The sequence below is a fragment of the Phyllobates terribilis genome, unplaced genomic scaffold, assembly GCF_046119375.1.
Source record: "Phyllobates terribilis strain yellow unplaced genomic scaffold, ASM4611937v1 Scaffold_5__5_contigs__length_657084704, whole genome shotgun sequence".
In the NCBI taxonomy this organism is placed as follows: Eukaryota; Metazoa; Chordata; class Amphibia; order Anura; family Dendrobatidae; genus Phyllobates; species Phyllobates terribilis.
Genome location: NW_027362765.1, coordinates 387905298 through 387929190, shown reverse-complemented (window position 1 = coordinate 387929190; position 23893 = coordinate 387905298). Strand labels below are relative to the sequence as shown.

Below are 23893 nucleotides of genomic sequence, written 5' to 3'. Positions count from 1 at the left end.
TGGACGATATTTTGGTTTACTCACCTGATTTGGAGACACATCGGGGGCATGTTAAGCAGGTGCTCCAGATATTAAGGGATAACAAACTCTATGCCAAACTGGAAAAATGTGTTTTCACTGTTCAGGAGGTTCAGCTTTTGGGGTACCTGTTGTCATCTTCGGGTTTTCAGATGGATCCGGAGAAGTTTCGTGCAGTCCTTGATTGGGACTGTCCCGAGAACTTGAAGGCTCTACAACGTTTTCTGGGCTTACTAATTTTTACCGGAAATTCATCCAAAATTACTCAGTAATTGTGAAACCCCTTACTGACATGACTAATAAAGGGTCTGATTTTTCCAAATGGTCGGAGGCCTCCCTCCAGGCTTTTTCTTCCTTAAAGAATTATTTTGCCACTGCCCCTATACTCAGTCAACCCGATGTTTCCCAACCCTTTATTGTGGAGGTTGATGCATCAGATGTGGCGGTTGGGGCTGTGTTGTCTCAAGGTCCGTCCCATAGTAAATGGCGTCCATGCGCCTTCTTTTCTAAAAAATTGTCTTCGGCTGAGAGAAATTATGACGTGAGTAATGGGGAACTTTTGGCGATCAAATTGGCATTCGGAGAATAGCGACATTGGTTGGAGGGGGCTGTCCATCCTATTACTGTTATTACTGACCGTATAAACTTGTCATATCTCCAGTCAGCTAAACGTCTCAACCCTAGGCAAGCAAGATGGTCCTTGTTTTTTACTAGGTTCAACTTTGTTGTCACTTTTCGAAAATGTCAAGGCTGATGCTTTGTCCCGGAGCTTCCCTATTGGTGGTGACCATGAGAGCCCTACCCCTATATTACAGATGGGGGTAGTCATTTTGGCATTAAATCCTGAACTGGAAGGTGAGGTGTTGGAGGCTCAAGGGGATGCTCCTGCCTCCTGCCCTTCAGGAAGGTTATTTGTACCATCCAATCTGTGCCGTAAGGTTGTTAAAGAACATCATAACTCTGTGCTTGCTGGTCATCCAGGTGGTAAGGCAACTGCGGACCTCCTCTCTCGTTGTTTTTGGTGGCCGGGGTTGCATTGGGATGTGATTGAACACGTATCTGCTTGTAGTATTTGCGAGCGTTCTAAGATTTCGCATACCCGTCCATCTGGTACTCTGCTTCCGCTATCTATCCCTACTAGGCCATGGACACACTTGTCCATGGATTTTACTACTGACCTACCGGTTTCTGCAGGAAAAACAGTTGTTTTGGTGGTTGTAGATAGGTTCAGTAAAATGGTTCACTTCGTCGCATTACCTTCCAAATGCCAAGACACTTGCGCAGGTGTTCATAAATGAGATCATGAAGCTTCACGGGGTTCTCTCCGAAGTGGTGTCAGATCGGGGGACCCAGTTTGTTTCCAAGTTCTGGAAGCATTCTGTTCTCAACTGGGGGTGCAGCTGTTATTTTCCTCTGCCTTCCACCCTCAATCAAATGGAGAGAACGAGCGTGTCAACCAGAATTTGGAGACCTACCTCAGGTGTTTTGTCTCTGAAAATCAGGAGGATTGGGCATCCTACTTGCCGCTGGCAGAATTTGCCATTAACAATCATCGACAAGAATACACTGGCTGGTCAACATTCTTCGGTGCATAAGGTTATCACCTACAGTTTGGTACCTTTAGTGGGGTAGGAGTTTCGGGAGTTCCTGAGGAGGAACGGTTTGCTTCGTCGCTCTCCTCAGTATGGCAGGGTGTTCTGGGTAATTTAAAGATCATGGGAGACAGGTATAAACGTATGGCTGACAGAAAACACTTGCCAGGTCCGGACCTGAATGTGAATGACTTTGTGTGGTTGTCTACCAGGAATATAAGATTGAAAGTTCCTTCTTGGAAGCTGGGACCTAGGTTTATTAGTCTCTATAAAATAACTGCCGTCATTAACCCAGCAGTATTTCGTCTTGAACTTCCTCAGGCCCTTAAGGTCCACAACGTGTTCCATAAGTCTTTACTCAAAAAGTATGTGGAACCTCTTAAGCCCTCACCTCTACCACCGCCCCCAGTAATGGTTGATGGTAATCTGGAGTTCTAGATTTCGAGGATTGTAGATTCTCATCTCCAATGTTGTTCCCTACAATACTTGGTGCACTGGAAGGGCTATGACCCAGAGGAGACGATGTGGGTTTCAGCATCAGAGGTGAACGCTCCCAGGTTGGTTTGTTCATTCCACACCTCTTGTCCTGAGAAACCTGGTCCTGAGTGTCCAGAGGCCACTCGTAGAGGGGGGGTAATGTCACGGGTGTGTCAGAAATTACAGACAGTCGCCCTGCAGTTGGTTGTAGGAGATCTCTTTGTTTGGCATTACAGACAACTTCTTGAAGCTGTCTCTGTAAGACCCAGCGGCTACCTTCCTCTGGCTAATTAACACCCTGGCCTGGGTGTATAAATACCTGATTTGTGCAAGAGGGAAGTACCGGCGGTATTCACATTATCATACCTTGTGAAGGCTTGAGCAAGAGCAGTACTTCTACCTCTCTGGTGCTAGAGGATGTGTGTGCATTTGTCTGGAGTCTTCTAAAGCTAAGCAATTTTTCCTTGTTTGTCCCCCCTTGTTGTCTGTAGTGGTCAGTGGGGATCGACTAGCGCTCATCTCCTCCCTTCTGTAGCATCGGCGTCTCTGCCCCCTGCTAGGCAGAGACGCCGTCCCTCTCACCTTCCCGCTCCTGGCGCAGCGTCCTCCAGTGCTCCTCTCCCCGCTGCTGCCGGCGCGCGCTCCTTCCCCGGCACTGTGCTTAGGGCGCGCGCGCTCCCCCCCCTCTTAAAGGGACCGCGCGCGCCGTCCTAAGGAGTCCCCGGCGAATAGCCAGAGGACCTCCCATATATAAGGCACCTCCTCCAAAATGGAGGTGCCTGAGCAAAGTTGTTGCACAGTTACTTATCTCTGCTTCAGCCCTCAGGTTCCGCTGCTAGCCTGACTCCTCATCCTGCCTGCCAGCCTGTTATCTGCCCGTTACCTGCCGAGCCTGCCAGCCTGCTCACCTGGAGCGCTCACCTGTCACCTGCCTGTTACCTGCCTTGTCTGACAGACCGCTCACCTGGGAGCATCCGCCTGTTTCCTGCTGTGCCCGTCAGTCCGCTCACCTGGGAGCGCTCACCTGTTACCGGTCTGTTACCTGCCAGGCCTGTCAGCCCGCTCAACTGGGAGCACCTGCCTGTTACCTGCTGTGTCCATCAGCCTGCTCACCTGGGAGCACCCGTCTGTTACCTGCTTGCCTACCTGGAGGCTCCGCCGTCACTTGCTGTGACCCCCTGCCTGGTAAACCTAGAGACTACCACTTGCTCTGCTGTCACGTACCGTGACCACCTGTCAGCTAACCAGAGCCTTCTGCCTGCTTGCTGTGTCCATCGCCATACCGGTCAGTCCCAGCCATATGACCCGTGGGAGCCACCTGCTCTCTTACTAGGTCGTCCCCAGAGTAGCACCTGGTCCCTCTGCCCGGATCCTCCCGGGTCATGGAGTCGCTAGCAGCCGTCCGATCAGGGTCGGTTCGGGTTGATACTTAGTCACGCCCCTCTGGGTCCCTCCTTGCACCACGGCACAGAGGTTCCTCCACCCGGACCCGTAACAGTTTGCTCGGGCCATGGAACCCGGTGGCACCCAAGCCCCCTCGCTCTCTGACTTATACCATGAAGTGTCCCGTCAGAGATCCCAACAGGAATCCATCCTGAACCACCTGCGGAATGTCAACTCCCGCCTGGACACACTGACTGCTTCATCAGGACCCGCTTCTAGTTGCACGACTCGCACCCCGGCAGCTGCGCTGCCCACCAATCCCATGGTATCCGGCCCCGGTCCCCGGCTTTCTGCACTGCCTCGTTTTGGCGGAGACCCCGCCTTGGCTTGAGGTTTCATAAACCAGTGCACCCTGCACTTTGAACTCTTGGCACATCACTTTTTCTCCGACCGGGCCAAAGTGCCATTCATCATGTCCATTCTCACTGGGGAGGCACTGGCTTGGCTAAATCCCCTGTGGGAGAGAGGGGATCCCCTGGTGTCCGACCTGTCGTCTTTCCTCACTGCTTTCCGGAAAGTCTTCGATGAACCGGGACGTAAGACCTCATCAGCCTCCTCTCTGCTACGTCTCCGCCAAGGGAGTCTCACCGTGGGCCAATATGCCATACGGTTCCGCACCCTCGCTTCTGAGCTTGCCTGGGATAATGAGGCCCTGGTGTCCGTCTTCTGGGAGGGCCTTTCCGGTTGGATTAAAGACGAGCTCGCCGGTCGGGACATTCCTACCATCCTGGATGATCTGGTCTCGCTGGCTACCCGGATTGACATCCGGTTTCAAGAGCGCACCAAGGAGACCACCGGTGAGAGGTTTCCCCGCCTTGCTCCTACTTTCCAGAGACCTGTCTCCTCATCTGTCACTCCCCGGGCGCACTCACCTGAGCCCATGCAGATCTACCAGACCAAGATGGTCAAATCTCGCCAAGAGTCACGCCGAGCTGAGGGGAGCTGTTTCTATTGTGGCAGTAAGGAGCACCTGATCCGTTCCTGCCCGGAGAGGCCGGGAAACTCCAGTGTCTAGGACCGCTCGGAGAGGTCGCCCTAGACAGAAGTAAGCCCTCTCCATCCCTGACTTTGTCTGTCTCTATCTCCTGGGGAGAGAACCGTCATTTTGAACTCACCCACCTGGATTCTGGAGCTGCTGGAAACCTCATTTCCCAGTCCCTGGTTGAGAAATACCGTATTCCCACCAAGTCTCTGGCTGAACCATTGTCAGTCGCCTCCGTGGATGGAAGACTCCTTCCGGTGACCATCCTGCTCGTCACGGAACCCATAACCCTGCAGGTGGGAATGCTGTACTCTGAGAAAATCTTCTTCCATGTGCTACCCGGACTCTCTCACTCCCTATTGCTAGGCCTACCTTGGCTCCAGACACATGAACCCGTGTTGAACTGGCAATCCGGTGAAGTACTCTGGTGGGGGCCGGGCTGCCACAAGACCTGCCTGGTTCCGGTTCATCCGGTCCGTCCACCACCTACCCCAGCTAATTTACCCGGTCTTCCGGCTCCATATTGGCCCTATGCTGACGTCTTCGGTAAAAAGGAAGCAGAGACATTGCCACCTCATAGGCCATATGATTGTCCGATCGACCTGGTACCTGGCGCCACTCCACCCCGTGGCCGTATTTACCCGTTGTCTGCGGCCGAAACCCGGGCCATGTCTGAATACATTGAAGAGAATCTGGCTAGGGGATTCATCCGGAAGTCTACCTCCCCGGCTGGAGCCGGATTCTTCTTTGTCAAAAAAAAGGATGTCTCGTTACGCCCCTGTATTGACTATAGAGGACTTAATCAGATCACGGTAAAGAATAAATACCCCCTACTTAGTCACGCCCCTCTGGGTCCCTCCTTGCACCACGGCACAGAGGTTCCACCACCCGGACCCGTAACACCTTCTCTAGCCAGGGCCCAACACCAGGGAAAAACAGGGTGAGGTACGCATGTGGCGATTGGTGAAGAACCAATATAGGGACATTAGTGGAGACAGGGTGAGATTAGATCTTTCTAAAAGGTCTCCACTCTACCTTTTCCCTAGAGTCTGGGCTCCCTTTCACTATTCCCTTTGTGTTGCACTTAGTATTTCCTTCACCTTCGTGACATTCTGCTTCAGGGAGTCGCGATGATATTCCCATTTTCCCTTGTGAAGGATTGGAGCTATAGCAGTCGACTAGCTTCCTCTCTGGTGCCCTTGGAGGACATTTGGTGTTATCTCTCTGGTGTCTACTCAAGCTAAGTTTTCCCCCTTTGTTTGTCTCCCTTGTTGTCTTTAGTTTATAGTGGGGACTGACCAGTGCTCACACCCCCCTCCCTATCAAGGGCCTAGCTCTAGGGATATACAGGGCTTAGGTTTCCTGCTCGGCTATTGGTGTGGAATATAGGGACGGTAGGGTAGGCAGAGTATTATTAGATCAGCCTTGGGGTCTCCACTCCCCCTTTCCCTAGTGTCTGAGCTTCCTTCCCCTCATCCCTTCATGTTGCACTTAGTCTTTCCCACACTGTGCGCGACACATAGGGACTCTTGGACATATGGAGGCCAGGGCACCATGTTGACATAGGGTTTCTTGGACATACTGTATGGATGCAGGGCAATGTTCCTTGGAAAAAAAATATGCAAATAGCCTCCTCCAAGAGAAAGATAACAGGATCTCTAGTGCCACCTATTGGAGAGATCCATAAATGTTGACCTCTTCCAGCTGGTGGAATTAGAAACCTTTCTTTTGCATTTGCATACATATAATGCTGTGAAATATGTTGGTATCGGCACTGGCCAGTGGGTATTGGTTCTCATTGAGGAGGTGGCATATGGAGACTTTCTTATATGCAATGCTTCATGGGAAAAGCATGCAATTAGCTATCTTCGAGGTGGAGGAAAACTATCTCAATCTCATATTAGCCAAACTGGTCACCTATCTGGCCAACTGATAACTGGCTCTGTACTGATGAGGGGTAAGTACCCTGAAACAGCTGTCTATTGATGGGTGTCTGGCTTGGCGTGTATTAGTTTCTTTCCTTCTTAAACCCTGACCATGTGCTGTTGATTGGTGCCTGACATGAAAGATACTAGGCTGACTTGCTTTAGGCCCAAGGATCTATGCTCAGTGCCTTGCACAATAGACTTGGCCTTGTTCTAGCATTGAAGGCTTTGTCTTTGGAGAATGACCCCCATGATCTGCGAACACATTTAGGCTTTGTACCAAGAATGGAAAGAAGGTGGGGGGGGGGTTCAGTAGCTCTTATCAATGTTGCTAATGCGGATTGCTGACTTAGTCCCTGGGGAGCCATTTCCCTCCCCCACCTCCTCGTTCTGCTGGCGGTGGTGAGTAAAGGCTGGGCTGCTATCAGCTCTCCCTCAGGTTGAAGAGATGGTTTCCTGTGGTAGAGGGCGGGGTGTTCATACAACCCACAGTATACAGACTCAACACGAGCTGTCACAGCCTGTCCCCATCCTGCGCTCTGTGCAATGATGGCCACTTGTGCACGACAGTCACATTGAGGGCGAAGACAGAGGAAATACGGGTTGTCCGGAAAAATAATAATCCCTGCTTCCTATTTTTTTTCATTGATGAAAAGCAACGTGCAGGACCCTTTAACAAATGGCTGAAGACTTTGACATAGCAGGTAAGAAAAAGTGGCATTGGCGGTTTGAAGTATTCCCGGAACTGAGAGCCAAAAATTTGGAGACTTCCGTGGTCATGGAAATGGTTAACGGTTTTGCAAGACATCATCGAATAATGGCTTCGTTGTAAAGCATTGCATTGCACTTCTCATCATCCCTTGTAAGAAAAGATATATTTGCAGGGTCCTAAGAAAAAAGGGTTAATATTGCGGAGGGTTATATGGCAGGGATGGCATTCACTAATAATTCTTCCATTATTACTGTAATAACGGGTCACATGCCAGATGTTAGTCTCCGGACACGTAGGGGTCCATTGTAACTGAATGTTATAGGATGTAGATCTTATTTGTGCCGCTTTTAATGTCTCTGCCGTATATTTAGCAATTATACTGTTCCCACTTTAATATATTCCAGTGAGAGGATGATTTCTAAATTCACCCCTCCGAAATAATATTGGGGTAAATAAATAGGGAGTGACGACAGTTAGAGGAGATTATCAAAGAAATGCTATTACCTGCTACCGGTTCCCACTTTAGCCAAACTTCAGCTGGACCAACACATGACTACAAGCCCATATGACTGTCCATTTGGCACAACCCAACCAGTGCTAGTCGTCCAGTAGCTCCGTCAACTTTGATAACCACTAGTATTCCTGGACCAATAGTTCCACTCTTGCTACGTTCCGCAAACTCTCCTAAGTTGCAATCCTATCGTTAGGGCTTGGAGGAAAGAGTTTTTTCTTCAAGAGGTTTTTTTTCCCTCACTATTCATTCATAAACCTCACTTACCATGACCCATTTCTTGCCCATTGAATGTTCCTCTGGACATCAGGGCTGGGTTTAATGATGGCACATCCTGGTGTCTCACACAAGAAATTTTCTATCTTCTCGAATCTCTTGTCCTGGAGTGCCCAGGAGATTTGCCAACTCTTCCAGTTGTCCTTGGTGGAGAAACTTCTAGTGAGACTCACGAATGTGCCGGGAGAAATATGGGCTAGTAGTGAGAGATTCATTGTCACTACACCTAAAAAAATAAAATATTTGCAACACATGTCTAGTTGGAGGTGGTGGCTTTTTACAAGAGCCCTTTTTGGAAGTGTTCTTCAAAGTTTGAAGGTACTGAGGAGATAGACATTACTGGTGAACCAATGTCCATGGACAGAGCCATAACTGGTGAAGAACAGTCTGGTGATAAGAAATAGTCGTTGATGCAAGAAGATGGGATATGAATGAAAAAATTATTGGTGGCACATGGGTGGTCCAAGTGGTCTTCCCTATCTCCATCACTTATAACCTGTTTTTTTTTTTATACTAATCAGGCTGTTTTAATGAGAAGGAAGACTAGAAAGTGATAAAAAATGCCATCAAGTCAAACATAATAACACAGGCATCCCATCGCATGTGTCTTCATCTACGCTCAGCCAACAACTATCAGGCATAATTCCTCCATTACAAGTCCCAACTCCCAACTTTCAGAGTAAGCATGGGAGATATTTTATTGGAACATGAATGGCCACTAGAGTTTTGGTACCAAATTTCACCAGGGGCTCAATGGAATTGGCCTGGAAACATCCAATCTACAAGTGTTACCTAATTTGTTGGGAATCAGTATAATTTGCCATCAAAATTCGATGCCAATTGCTCTCATTTTTTAAGGGAGCATGTCACCTGATTCATACTGCCCCAAAAAACAAGCTGTAATCGTGCTGCCAGGTATATTTTTCTGTGAAATGCTCAGAAAACCATGGATAAAAGATCTGGCCAGGGACCATAGTCAAAGATGAGATAAGTTCGGCGCCGCACCTGGTGGGCTTTTCCCAGCGCCGATCCAAGTGATTGACAGGTCAATGCCATAACGAGAGAGCTGTCAATCACCTGGGAAGATCGGGACTGTTTCAGAGAAAAATAGACATGCAATCGTGCTGCCAGGCTCCGATTTGTGCTGCCCACAGTTTGGGTAGCATCAATCGGGTGACAGGTTCCTTTTAAGTAGGTCCTGAAGGATTGGGCCTACAGAGGTAACCTGAGTGTGGAGCACATAAATCTTCACTGCCCTGAATTCTCAGAAGTCTAATGCTATAATTTCATCCAGAAAAACAGTGGCCCCGTGGCATGCGGAGAGGTACAGTATATCTATGTTAGAAGCATGGCATCCTAACACGTGCTCCAGGGAGATAAGCATTATCATGTTTTCTCCAGCTCTTGATCTCCTCTTTACCTACAAGGCCCAGTCACAGTGTGTTTTAGTTTAGGAGTGATAGTGTTTTCTTTACTTTCTCTCTTTTTATTTTGTCTTTAGCCTATGTTTCATCATTTTTAATAGCTATTTTAAAAAAGAATATATTAGAAGTCTTAAGTTAGATTGGTAGACCCTCCAGACATAGTCATAGGAGTTGGGTAGAACTTTATAGATTACAGAAATGTTGCTCCTTTTATTTTTTTCAGAAACAGCACCACACCTGTCCATGGACTATAACTGGTACTGCAGCTCTGCTCCATTCACGTGAATTCCACACACAACCTGTGGATTCAGTGCCAGGTTTATGTTGGCCTTTAGTGACTAGAGAGTCCCAGTGGGGCCCTCTTTTGCTTTCGATTTTTACTTCTCACCCTCCACGAGTTCTTTTTTTCTTTTCAGAGTTATATGAGATCTTGTTTTTTTTGCAATACGAGCTGCAGTTTTTATCGTTATGATTTTGAAGTCTTTCCGACCTTTTTTTACTCCATTTTTTTGTAAGGTGATTCTGCCATTTATAATTTTTTTTCTACCATTTGGTGTATGGGATAGATATTGTAGTAAAGCTAGTCCTGTCCGTGACAAATATCATAAGCTTTTATTAGTACCGACGGTTGCACATTTGGCGATACCGTATATGGACATTTTTTCTAATTGTTACCTTTTAATAGCGTTCTGGGAATCATATGCACTTTTATGATTTTTTTTATATTTTTCATTGATTTTATTTATTATTATTTATTGGAATTTTTATTAGTCCCTCTAGGGGACGAAGGTACAATACTGTGATTTTGCAGTGTATTCTAAAATACAATTGTTCTACTATAAATCCCGACCACTGGTGTACAAACATGGCGGACACGGAGGCCTCCAGTAGGTCCCAGGCTGCAATGTCATCTGCACTCCATTTCTAACCTCTTAAATGCTGAAGTCATAATTGACTGCGGCATCTAAGGGGTTGAATTGCTGCAATCGGCACTATCTCTGTTCACTGCAATTAGACTCAAATGCTGGCTGTACAACACAGCCAGTACCCACACTGTACGGAGCAGGCTCAGCTCCTGAGTCCATTCCATGCATGCAGTGCTCACAGAGTCGAGTGGGCCCCGACACTTGCCTAGGTTCTCTGGTTGCTAGTTGCTATGAACTGGTGTGGCACTGTTTTTGAAAAATCCTTAACTAGATCAAGGCCAGGCACAATTCTTTTTTTTGTAATCTATATATATTTTTTCTAATTTATTTTATATATTGTGCCCCCCCCCAAAAGTCATAATAGACCTATCGGGGTAATTTCAGCATTTAAATACTATTGAAATCTCTGATTTACCCTGTAACTGGGGCTGTGATATTAGCCCCAGTTACAGTGGAAATTCAGCTGGGCCTTCTAGGAACACAGCAGCTCCTGCTCTCTCCCTATACCCACTGATCAGATAACCGCTGGGTCCGGAGGAGGAAGCGCCATTAGCGCTTCCTATTACTGCATACACAGCGCTTCTCCAGCACTGTATACACAGCAATCAGGAAGACAGAGATGGTAATAAACCGTCTGTGCCTTCTCTTTAAGGAGTCCAGCCATGTCTGATAGCTGCGTCTTCATCTACCCTCAACCAGACTACAAAAGTACATAGTTACTGACATGTCTGAATTTGCCGGGTTTGTGTTAAAATTTTTTGATAATTCCCGGAAAATTTGGGCCTGTCGGCAACTATAGGTGCGGTAGGTCATTGTCAGCTGCTGTAAAAGATTTAAGGTTATATTTATGCCTTTAATAGTTATTGTGTATTATTTAGTTACTTTATGTGACTGTTATGTGTTCTTTGCTTGATCATCGGTGGTCCAAGCAATCAGCTTCTATCACCAGAGGAAGCTCTGGGCAGCTAAACATTTCTCCTGCAGTGGCCACTTCAGGAGGAATGTGGTATTACATAGACCTATTCAAATTAATAGACCGGCCGATTGAGAAAGAATGGGAGGAGCTCTTTCCAGCTGGAGGTCTTAAAGGGAATGTGTTATATGTGTATATATTTAATTAAATGAAATATAATTATATATAATAGATATTTAAGGAGATGTAAACAGTTTTAAAGAAAAAAAATTATGCTTTTTTTCAGTTGTAGAAAATATAAAAACATTTAATCAAAGTTATTCATATTTTCTACTGTTAGAATTTCGAGGGAGCAGCTGCCTAGAAAAGCAATAGTAATGCAAACCGGCATTTCGATTGCTGCAAAGATTGGCAGGAACTGGGCCGACTGGTGTAATGTCACTCTTCCCCTCTCCTTTTGGGTTTTTGAAAAAGGAGGGAGGAGGATAACTTTTGTAATCACAGTGCAGCACAATTTGGTTGGTGACTTTTTCTGATTCACATATGTGGACTGAATTGTCGCTGCATAGTGGAGCTAGTGTGCAGGAGAAGGGCCGCGGCGGTGTACCGGTGGTGCGATGCTCTGCTGGAGCTGGTGAGCTCCTTATCGTTCTCGCAAGCTCCAGGTGAACAGCGCCAATATCTATACCGCCATGACCCGTCAATTCTCCTGTGCTTCTCTGCTCTCATGCTCCAGTTGAGCAGTGCAGAGCAGATATACAGCGCCGCTGCCTTCATCGACAACGAGGTGTGCGCCCACCAAGTCCATCCATTGATTAGAGTGGGATCCGATTTTCTCAGAGGCGGAGAGAGAAAAAAAAAAGTTTCTACACCTTCTCCACTATGTCAGGCTGTGAGAAACGGGCTGCACTCGAATGTCATCCAAGTGCAGTCCGATTTTTTTCACGGACCCATAGACATGAATGGACGAATGCCATCGGATTCTCGGAGGCAAATAGTGCAATCTGCAATTTTTTTCCTTGGACCACTCAGTATACGTCTATGAATGAGGGTAATATAATATTTGCATGCAGATGAATAGCGGCCCCCAGAGTCAATGTTACTGGTGGTCCCTCAGCACCCCAGTCTGACACTGTATACGGCTACTATATAAGATATAGGGTGGGAGACCGTCCCTTCTCTCTTATGCCCTTTGTGTGATGGACATTATACAGAAGCAAATACATAGGCTGAATTCAGTGCATACAGTGGCAACAAAAAATATAATAAAAAAATATATATAAATCACTACAATTAATTTAATTAGTAATAAAAAAGGACATTGAATGTTAAAAATATTTCATAAATAAAAATAAATAAATTTGTGATAAATTTCCCTTTAAGCAGGAGTTCATTCGGTTTGTTTTTTGCCCTAACGGACAGTGGTTGTCCCCTTTAAATATGTGACCGGCTTATAAATAACTGAATAGTTTATCCGGTTCAATCTATTTCTAATATTGATTCATATTGATTTTCCCATCTAAAACCACCGAGCTTTACCGGGAACATAGCCCTATATGCCGGCTTAAAATGATTGACAGCTGAAGGCAGAAATACTTAAAGCGATGAACTTATCCCAGGAAGAAAGGAGTGCATTCTGGGTATACTTTGGAGAATACACATGTGCGCTCCCTGCTGAAATATTATCTGTTAGGACTACCCCAACCTTTTATAATTTGATATAGTTACAGTATATCAAAATCCCTTTAATTTAGATAATGCATCCACTTATTTTTTTTACTACATAACATGCTACCGTTTTGTGTATGCAGCTCCTATGCAGACAGATGTTGAAAAGTACAAACACGGGAAAGAACCAAAGATAGGATTTGTTAGTATCTAATCAAAGCTAATGGTTCTTATTGGCTTATGATGGGGTCTGGCAGTTTTATGGGGTCAGGCAGTTTTGTCTGGGTTTCCGTATTTTTGCAGACACGACTAGACCTGCAGATTACATTATTTTTGGCATAAAAAAAAACAATGAATCTCCCAATCTAAAGTAAAAAATGCCAATGTGACCCGAGCCTTGCTCTCCTATATCCTCTGCTCATAAAATATTAGAAAAAGAGAAGGGAGTAAGACGTACTTGCAGGATCAGGCCACACAATGTGTGTTTGTGGTTCATTACATTAGAACCACATACAGTGGGTACGGAAAGTATTCAGACCCCTTTAAATTTTTCACTCTTTGTTTCATTGCAGCCATTTGGTAAATTCTAAAAAGTTCATTTTTTTCTCATTAAAGTACACTCTGCACCCCATCTTGACTGAAAAAAACAGAAATGTAGAAATTTTTACAAATTTATTAAAAAAGAAAAACTGAAATATCACATGGTCATAAGTATTCAGACCCTTTGCTCAGTATTGAGTAGAAGCCCCCTTTTGAGCTAGTACAGCCATGAGTCTTCTCGGGAATGATGCAACAAGTTTTTCACACCTGGATTTGGGGATCCTCTGCCATTCTTCCTTGCAGATCCTCTCCAGTTCCGTCTTGTTGGATGGTGAACGTTGGTGGACAGCCATTTTCAGGTCTCTCCAGAGATGCTCAATTGGGTTTAGGTCAGGGCTCTGGCTGGGCCAGTCAAGAATGGTCACAGAGTTGTTCTGAAGCCACTCCTTTGTTATTTTAGCTGTGTGCTTAGGGTCATTGTCTTGTTGGAAGGTGAACCTTCGGCCAAGCCTGAGGTCCAGAGTGTAACATACCTGGTGGCATCCTTGCATAGTGGTCCATCTCCCACTGTGCAAGAGCGCGCACTTGATTTCCAGTCCAGACTATCACTCTGGCTTTCCTCCATGCTGTCTGCTTGCCTCTGTTTCTTCTGCTTAAGGGCGGTGCCCGATCACTTCCTGCTTCTTGTAGCTGCTGCGGGCACACCCCTTGTGCGTCCTCAGCCTATTGCTGTCTGTCACCTGGTATTTAACCCAGCTCTTTCCTGGAATCCTTGCCTGAGCATTGTGTTCTGTCAGATGGCTTCTAGTCACTGATGTGCCAGGTCCTGTCTATGTTTCCTGCCTTGCGGTATCAGTTCCCGTGTCTGAACTGTGTCCTGTCTGAACTATCTTCTAGCCTGTTGTCTTCTGCCTATCCTGAAGGCTGTATTTCCAGGCCAGTGTGAACACGCTCCTAGCCTGTTCTTTCCGCCTTCTAGGGGCCGCATACCTAGACCCGTTCCTGTATCTTGCCTGTTCCTGTCTGAACACGCTCCTAGCCTGTTCGTTCTGCCTTCTAGGGGCCGCATACCTAGACCCGCTCCTGTATCTTGCTGCTGTGTCTGTTCTTGTCTGAATACTCTCCTAGCCTGTTACCTGTTTTTCTTTATGTCCGTACCTTCCCTTTTCCTGCAGAATCTGATCCCGTACCTAACTCCTACTCGTTGTCTCTGTACTCCCGTTTGTGAGTTTAGAGTCCACTCGCTACTTGATTGCAAGTGTCTTGTGTGTACCTAGTTCTGCCTTTCCCTTCCAGTCTGTTCCGTGTGAACAGAGTCCTGTCCCCTCTGCTCTGCCTTGCTCACCGCTCCGGCGGTTCTTGCCTGCTCTGCCTTGCTCACCGCTCCTGCGGTTTCTGCTCTGCTCTGCCTTGCTCACCGCTCCTGCGGTTTCCGCTCTACTCTGCCTTGCTCACCGCTCCTGCGGTTTCCGCTCTGCTCTGCCTTGCTCGCTGCTCCGGCAGTCTCGCTCTGCTCTGACCCTTTGCTCGCTGCTCCGGCAGTCTCGCTCTGCTCTGACCCTTTGCTCGCTGCTCCGGCAGTCTCGCTCTGCTCTGACCCTTTGCTCGCTGCTCCGGCAGTCTCGCTCTGCTCTGACCCTTTGCTCGCTGCTCCGGCAGTCTCGCTCTGCTCTGACTCTTTGCTCGCTGCTCCGGCAGTCTCGCTCTGCTCTGACCCTTTGCTCGCTGCTTCGGCAGTCTCGCTCTGCTCTGACCCTTTGCTCGCTGCTTCGGCAGTCTCGTCCTGCTCCTCTCTCGCTCACCGCTCCAGGTGGCCTTGTCCTGCTCTTCTCTCGCTCACCGCTCCAGGCGGTCTCGTCTTGTTCTGCTCTTGCTCGCCGCTCTGGGCGGCGTCACTCTGCTGTGTTTGTCCACCGCATCTGCGGTTCTGTTCCTGAGTCCCAGTCTGTACTGGGTCCTATACACTCGGTGCTCCAACCTGTCGTACCTGCCAGTACCTCCCTGCCTGCATACCAGTCATGCTTACCAGCATCCGCCAGTCTGCATACCAGCCGTGTCTGCCTATACCCAGCAGTCTGTGTGCCAGCCTAACCTGTCTGTTCCTGTATTCCCCTGTGTGGGTCAACAGCCGTGTCCGGGGTCTGTCCTGGAGTAGCTCCTGGTCCCTCTGCTCGGTTCCTCCTTGGTGCACTGGCATCGTATGCCGTCGTGCGACCCTGGTCGGATCGGGTGGATACTTAGTTACGCCCCTCCAGGCATTCACTCTCCGGCACTGTCCAGTGGAATCACTACATATACACGCACAAGCCACTCAGCCCGGGCGTGTGCATTACACAGAGCACTCTGGAAGACGTTTTCATCCAGGATATCTCTGTACTTGGCCGCACTCATGTTTCCTTCAATTGCAACCAGTTGTACTGTCCCTGCAGCTGAAAAACACCCCCATGGCATGATGCTGCCACCACCATGTTTCACTGTTGGGATTGTATTGGGCAGGTGATGAGCAGTGCCTGGTTTTCTCTACACATACCGCTTAGAATTATCACCAAAAAGTTCTATCTTCGTCTCATCAGACCAGAGAATCTTAATTCTCATAGTCTGGGAGTCCTTCATGTGTTTTTGAGCAAACTCTATGCGGGCTTTCATATGTTTTGCACTGAGGAGAGGCTTCCGTCAGGCCACTCTGCCATAAAGGCCCGACTGGTGGAGGGCTGCAGTGATAGTTGACTTTGTGGAACTTTCTAGCTTCTCCCTACTGCATCTCTGGAGCTCAGTCACAGTGATCTTGGGGTTCTTTTTTACCTCTCTCACCAAGGCTCTTCTCCCACATTTGCTCAGTTTGGCTGGACGGCCAGGTCTAGGAAGACTTCTGGTGGTCCCAAACTTCTTCCATTTAAGGATTATGGAGGCCACTGTGCTCTTAGGAACCTTGAGTAATGCAGAAATTCTTTTGTAACCTTGGCCAGATCTGTGCCTTGCCACAACTCTTGTCTCTGAGCTCCTTGGGCAGTTCCTTTGAGCTCATGATTCTCATTTGGTCTGACATGCACTGTGAGCTGTGAGGTCTTATATAGACAGGTGTGTGCCTTTCCAAATCAAGTCCTATCAGTTTAATTAAACACAGTTGGACTCCAATGAAGGAGTAGAACTATCTCAAGGAGGATCACAAGGAAATGGACAGCGTGTGACTTAGATATGAGTGTCTGAGCAAAGGGTCTGAATACATATGACCATGTGATATTTCAGTTTTTCTTTTTTAATAAATCTGCAAAAATTTCTACATTTCTGTTTTTTTTTCAGTCTAGATGGGGTGCAGAGTGTACTTTAATGAGAAAAAACTGAACTTTTTAGAATTTATCAAATGGCTGCAATGAAACAAAGAGTGAAAAATTTAAAGGGGTCTGAATACTTTCCGAACCCACTGTAGATCTGCATGGAAACTGTAGACACAAAATGGCGGGAACTTTTCTTATATAGGATTTTTTTTTTTTGCTTCATTTTTTTTATCCCCCCCCCCCCCCAAAAAAAAAAAATGGTTGCCGATTTGTACATATACAATTATTCACAGTTGTCAAGATCTCTGTTTACTGTCATTGAATGGAACCTTCATATTCTATCTTATACGTAAAAATTGTGTTCAGTCATTTAAATTTGTTTCATTAATAGCCAAACAATATGGCCACCAATCATTTCACTCAGGGATTTCTAGATTCCCGAATGGCAAATTTTTAGTGGCCAAGTATTCAGAGACCATAAGGCTATGTTCACACACGTTGTGTTTTTTTTCTACTGCAAATCTGCTGCTAACTTTTCTCTGGCAGGAAAACAGCCGCATTAAAAACAGGTTTTGGTGCATTTGTTGCTGCATTTTTTTGACCACCCATTACTTCCTATGGGTGAGAAAACGCTGCAAATATGCAGAAAAACATAGGTGCGTTTTCTGCTGTAAAAACGCTGAAAGAAGTGACACGCTCTATTTTCCAAAAACACAACCAAGTCACAAAATACACAGCAAAAAAAAAAAAAACGTGTGAACAGAGAATTCTGGTTTCTCATAGACTTTGCTGGTACTGCAAAACGCAGCTGAAAATTTGCATAAAAAGATGCAGCGAAAAACTCTGCAAAACCCAACGTGTCTGAACATAGTCTTAGGCTATGTTCACACGCTGCATTTTTTTCCGCAGGCAAAACCTGCTCTCTTGGCAGTAAAGAAGCAATATCAGAAAAGCAGGTTTTGAAGAATTTTTGCAGTGTTTTTGCAGTGTCTCTTGTGCATGCTGATAACCTTTAGTGCATAAAAAATAACCTGATTCAAAAACGCAGCAGAACCAGATACCTGCATTTTTTGAGGTGTTTTTGCACTTACTCGTTGCTTTCTATGGGTGAAAAACACTGCAAAAATGCTGGAAAGAGGCTGAAAGAAGTGACATGCTGCATTTTGCAAAAACGCAGCTCTTTGACAAAACAGTCAGAAAAAAAAAAAGGTTTGTGCATGAGATTTCTGAAATCTCATAGACTTCAGCTGAAAATTTGCATTAAAAAAACGCAGAGAAAAAAACGCTGCAATAAAGCAACGTGTGAACATAGCCTAAGACTGGCATCTTGGACCCGCATGGGAGAAAGCGAACTAACATCAGCTTACCGGTGTGGACATTACCCTTACTGAGGGTGCGGTGCACGGAGGAGGCATCAGATTGACTCCTGCTCTGGGAAACCAATAGAAAAAGGAGAGAAAATCCAGTAACTGCAAAAATATATAAAACATCATATTTATTTGAACTATTAAAAATAGGGGAAAGGTGGTAAAAAAAAATATTAAAGTAGCATAGTAATACCGGGTCTACGCGTTTCGAGCTTTCACAGCTCTAGGTCATGACATATCCACCAATAGTAAGACGAGCCGCGGAGCATGCCCCTGGTGGGTGCCCACTGCATTGCCCATATGCCCACTCGTCTTTTTCAGAGTGGCACAAAAATAGGGAATCGTGGTTATTTTTACACTACAATATGGATAATTCCAGCTCCCCTTGTATTTTTTACACCTTTATGACCACTGAGATTGCATTCATCCAGAGGATGAGGAGGGCCCGGAGTTTTGTTATTTATTTATTTGGGACACGGCCATCTGTCCCTTTTTTTTTTTTTGTCACCAGATCGGTTTCGCTCCTCCGCCTGTGAACACGGATTACTGATGACCTAAAGACAAATCTGTTGCAGGGGTTGGGATAAGATGGGCTGAAAAACAAAGGATAAAAGTGTGTCACATCCTTCTCTGCTCGCGCCGCGCCGGCCGTCCGCAGGTTCTGGCTATGGATACCTCTATGAGATATGTAGGGAGTATGAATGTACATCTATCGAATCATCCAGGTCACAACATTTTTGTGGGTGTAGAAAGAAGGCAAACGCTAAAACAATTAAAAATCCCAACAATAGGGAATAAGACGTCACATGTTCAGCGGGGCAGGGGCGACCGTCACGTGTCACATACAATAGAGGGAACACATCTAATAAGAGACAACAATATAAAAACATCGAAGATATAGAGACGTCAAAACTTGTCCGCCGGCCCATAGACACATAGATCAATGTATCATCAGAAAATGTATTCAATGTATATTCAATGTATTTCTTAATTGTTTAGATTTAGTTTATTGTTATTTTATTTCATTATCTCTATAGAACTCCTGTTCTTCGCATGGAAATAAGCAGCAGTAAACTGAATCAGATCCAATGTGTATATGTAGAAGTATAAACTGAGCTGCCTCTAATCTGGGCAAAGGTTGTAGGAGGAGGAGGAGGTGAGCTGTGACATCACCTATTGTGAATGGTGGATCCTGTGTTATCTACTGTATACAGAGGTGTTATCAGTCATTGTACAGGAGGAGGAGGAGGTGAGCTGTGACATCACCTTTTGTGAATGGTGGACTCTGTGTTATCTACTATATATAGAGGTCTTATCAGTCATTGTACAGGAGGAGGAGGAGGTGAGCTGTGACATCACCTATTGTGAATGGTGGAACCTTCTTATCTACTATATATAGAGGTGTTATCAGTCATTCTACAGGAGAAGGAGGTGAGCTGTGACATCAGCTATTGTGAATGGTGGATCCTGTGTTATCTACTGTATACAGAGGTGTTATCAGTCATTATACAGGGGAGGAGGAGGTGAGCTGTGACATCACCTATTGTAAATGGTGGATCTTGTGTTATCTACTGTATAAAGAGGTATTATCACTCATTGTACAGGAGGAAGAGGTGAGCTGTGACATCATCTATTGTAAATGGTGGATCTTGTGTTATCTACTGTATATATAGGTGTTATCTGTGATTGTAAACCTATATTGTATAACAGTTAACCCCAAAACAATGGCAATCAATAAGGTAAAATTGTACTTTATTAAATTACAAAAATGATTAAAACAATAATTATAGTAAATGGGTATAAGGTGAATAGTCAGTGAAAATCTCAGGAGAGTAAAATACATCAACTTTGCCAACACAATAATGTAAATGGATAAATAGTTAAATGCATCCCAGCAGTTTAATATTTCAAATGTGTGAAAGTGTCATGTACAGTGGTGGCCAAAAGTATTGGCACCCCTGCAATTCTGTCAGATAATACTCAGTTTCTTCCTGAAAATGATTGCAATCACAAATTCTTTGGTATTATTATCTTCATTTAATTTGCTTGCAAGGAAAAAACACAAAAGAGAATGAAGCAAAAATCAAATCATTGATCATTTCACACAAAAATCCAAAAATGGGCCAGACAAAAGTATTGGCACCTTCAGCCTAATACTTGATTGCACAACCTTTAGCCAAAATAACTGTGAACAACCGCTTCCGGTAACCATCAATGAGTTTCTTACAATGCTCTGCTGGAATTGTAGACCATTCTTCTTTGGCAAACTGCTCCAGGTCCCTGATATTTGAAGGGTGCCTTCTCCAAACTGCCATTTTGAGATCTCTCCACAGGTGTTCTATGGGATTCAGGTCTGGACTCATTGCTGGCCACCTTAGAAGTCTCCAGTGCTTTCTCTCAAACCATTTTATAGTGCTTTTGGAAGTGTGTTTTGGGTCATTGTCCTGCTGGAAGACCCATGACCTCTGAGGGAGACCCAGCTTTCTCACACTGGGTCCTACATTATGCTGCAAAATTTGTTGGTAGTCTTCAGACTTCATAATGCCATGCACACGGTCAAGCAGTCCAGTGCCAGAGGCAGCAAAGCAACCCCAAAACATCAGGGAACCTCCGCCATGTTTGACTGTAGGGACCGTGTTCTTTTCTTTGAATGCCTCTTTTTTTTCCTGTACACTCTATGTTGATGCTTTTTGGCAAAAAGCTCTACTTTTGTCTCATCTGACCAGAGAACATTCTTCCAAAACGTTTTAGGCTTTCTCAGGTAAGTTTTGGCAAACTCCAGCCTGGCTTTTTTATGTCTCGGGGTAAGAAGTGGGGTCTTCCTGGGTATCCTACCATACAGTCCCTTTTCATTCAGACGCCGACGGATTGTACGGGTTGACACTGTTGTACCCTCGGACTGCAGGGCAGCTTGAACTTGTTTTGATGTTAGTCGAGGTTCTTTATCCACCATCCGCACAATCTTGCGTTGAAATCTCTCGTCAATTTTTCTTTTCCGTCCACATCTAGGGAGGTTAGCCACAGTGCCATGGGCTTTAAACTTCTTGATGACACTGCGCACGGAAGACACAGGAACATTCAGGTCTTTGGAGATGGACTTGTAGCCTTGAGATTGCTCATGCTTCCTCACAATTTGGTTTCTCAAGTCCTCAAACAGTTCTTTGGTCTTCTTTCTTTTCTCCATGCGCAATGTGGTACACACAAGGACACAGGACAGAGGTTGAGTCAACTTTAATCCATGTTAACTGGCTGCAAGTGTGATTTAGTTATTGCCATCACCTGTTAGGTGCCACAGGTAAGTTACAGGTGCTGTTAATTACACGAATTAGAGAAGCATCACATTTTTCAAACAGTGAAATACTTTTGTCCACCCCCTTTTTTAGGTTTGGTTATGGAATTATATCCAATTTGGCTTTAGGACAATTCTTTTTGCGTTTTTTCATTTAAGACAAATTAAATGAAGATAATAATGCCAAAGAATTTGTGATTGCAATCATTTTCAGGAAGAAACAGAGTATTATCTGACAGAATTGCAGGGGTGCCAATACTTTTGGCCACCACTGTAAGTATTGAGAGACCATACGTCCCATAAGGCAAGTGCACATAAAGGGAATTTATGGTACACACCAAGTACCCAATCCTACGGCTCTCAAACTATGAATGGGACTTACCCGTGGCGTGGATGTATAGTCAGCTGTGATCAACGCCCCGACGCGCGTTTCGCGTGGTGGGCTATAGAGATGTTATCAGTGATTGTACAGGAGGAGGAGGAGCTGATCTGTTATATCACCTTCTGTCAATGATTGATCCTGTACTACCTACTGTATATAGAGGTGTTATCAGTAATTATACATGCGTGCTTGTGCTGTACGACTCCCATATTTCCATTTACCCCCTTTGCACTTTAATATTGCAACATCCTCTGCTTCTCTTGTATAGTTTATACTTACGTGTTGTCTCGAGGAGGAATACTCATCCTTCTCCTATATATGTTATACTGCGTTTTCTGGATATATTTATATAGATGAATTGGATCACCATGGTTCGGCATCCAGTCCCAGTCACCTGTGGCTGCCGGTCTTCATTCAGCCCATTCTGGGCACCTTGATGTCATGACCTAGTAAGCACCAGAGGTGCTGAGGATGCCGACTGCAGACGAAAAGGACCTGACCGGACACCGGACCAGCGCAGCGCAAATCAAATTACTCACCTTTATTATCTATGAATGTTTTCACTTGATGATTTTCTTACTTTAGTGTGCAGATGTTTTCCACTACATATGATATTGATGACCTAACCTATGGGTCATCAATATCAGATTGGTGAAGGTCCGACACTGATCAGCTGTTATGAGCTCCGGCAGCAGCCAGATGTGAGCAGTGTATGGAGAGGCACAGCACAGCTCGGGTACCGCTGATAGGTGGGCATGCTTGGTGTCGGACCCCATCTTCCTGATATTGAAGACCTATCTCATAAATTGGTCATCAACATCATCTGCCGTGGAGAACCCCTTTAAGGCTTTATTTGCAATTGTCTATGGGTCCGGCAGACAAGTTATGATGACATCCCTCTATCTTTGCATTTATATATTGCTTTTATATTGTTCTATGTCTCAACATGTGCAGTTTTTTTTTAGTATGGTGCAAAGTGCAGGATAAAATTCCCAGCAGATCAGCAACAGAATTTGCAAAGTCTGCCTGTAAAGTGTGAACATCCCGGAGAAACCCTTCTATGTAGAGATGATTTCTTTGCTTTGTGAGATGCTTTTGTGGACCTCACCCACTTTGGACTGCTGACAAACTATAAGTCCTGTTGGAAAATATTGGATATCTCATAGCAAAAAGATCTTGACCTGTGAATGATTCTGGATAAGTATTCCTTTGTTTTAGCAAGCTTTATATGATATTTGGTCTATTCTCCGCTATGAGTAAAGTGGATCTGCATTTTTAGTATTTTGGCCATATAAATACATCGTCGTACCAAATTCACACCATTTTAAATTGACAGAAGTCCCGGCGTGTTGCCATAGCAACTACAGTGATTTGCATCAACTAAGGAACTGGCATAAAACTCAGCGGAGAGGGAAATCAGCAAGCGGTGCACGCAATATAGAGTGTGGAGGACTACTTCTGCATCTTATTACCCACATTTATGGATTATAGCAGGTTTTTTTATGTATTAAATCTTATCAAGACTTTTAAAGTGAACCTGGTATTATATAAGAAGGTGACCTATGTGGGCGCTGCGCTGCTTGTTCTTTGCACGTTGCTCACTTCGGTGATGTATGTGGACTCCTTGTGCAACCATTTGCAGGATGCCACCAGCGCTATCTAAGGCTATGTTCACACATCTTGGGTTTTTTCAGTGTCTTTTTTTTTTTCTGCAGCAGAACCTGATCTCTGCCAAGAGGTTTGTTCAGGATTTTTCTTGTTTGTTTTTTTTGGTGCGTTTTTTTTTCCACTGTCCTTTTGTCTATTTTATGCATGTACATAAAGCTCAGTGAAAAAAAAAATCTCAGTCTGGTTTTGGCACAAAAAAAAAAAAACGCTGAAAAAACTTGACACCTGTGTTTTTGGTGCATTTTTTTCACCACCCGTTACTTCCAATGGGTGAAAAAACGCTGAAAGAAGTGACATGCTCTATTTTGTAACAACGTTCACATGACTGTAAAAAGATCGTCGGATTTTCATCCTGCACCCTGATCCATATGGCATTCGTATTTATACACCAGCAATTTTACAAGATGAAGTACTGTTTCCTAGGTTAATAATTGCAATGTATCTATACATTTTGGATGCTATCCGGCTGATCTGTATGGGATCCAATTATTTTTTGCATTCCCAT

General features: G+C 45.2%; 1 protein-coding gene across 3 annotated transcripts in view; it reads left to right on the top strand.

Moving 5' to 3' along the window:
- LDB1 (LIM domain binding 1) overlaps positions 1 to 23893 on the top strand; it is a 200473-nt gene that overhangs the window by 118206 nt on the left and 58374 nt on the right. Inside the window, exon 1 of one of the 3 annotated variants that reach the window (XM_073684939.1) lies at positions 6957 to 7141. The exons of the other annotated variants lie outside the window; for them this stretch is intronic. Coding sequence (XP_073541040.1) covers positions 7117 to 7141 — 25 coding nt within the window. The 5' untranslated portion in view covers positions 6957 to 7116. Of the gene's footprint in view, positions 1 to 6956; positions 7142 to 23893 lie in introns of those variants that run through there. 3 annotated transcript variants of the gene reach the window in all.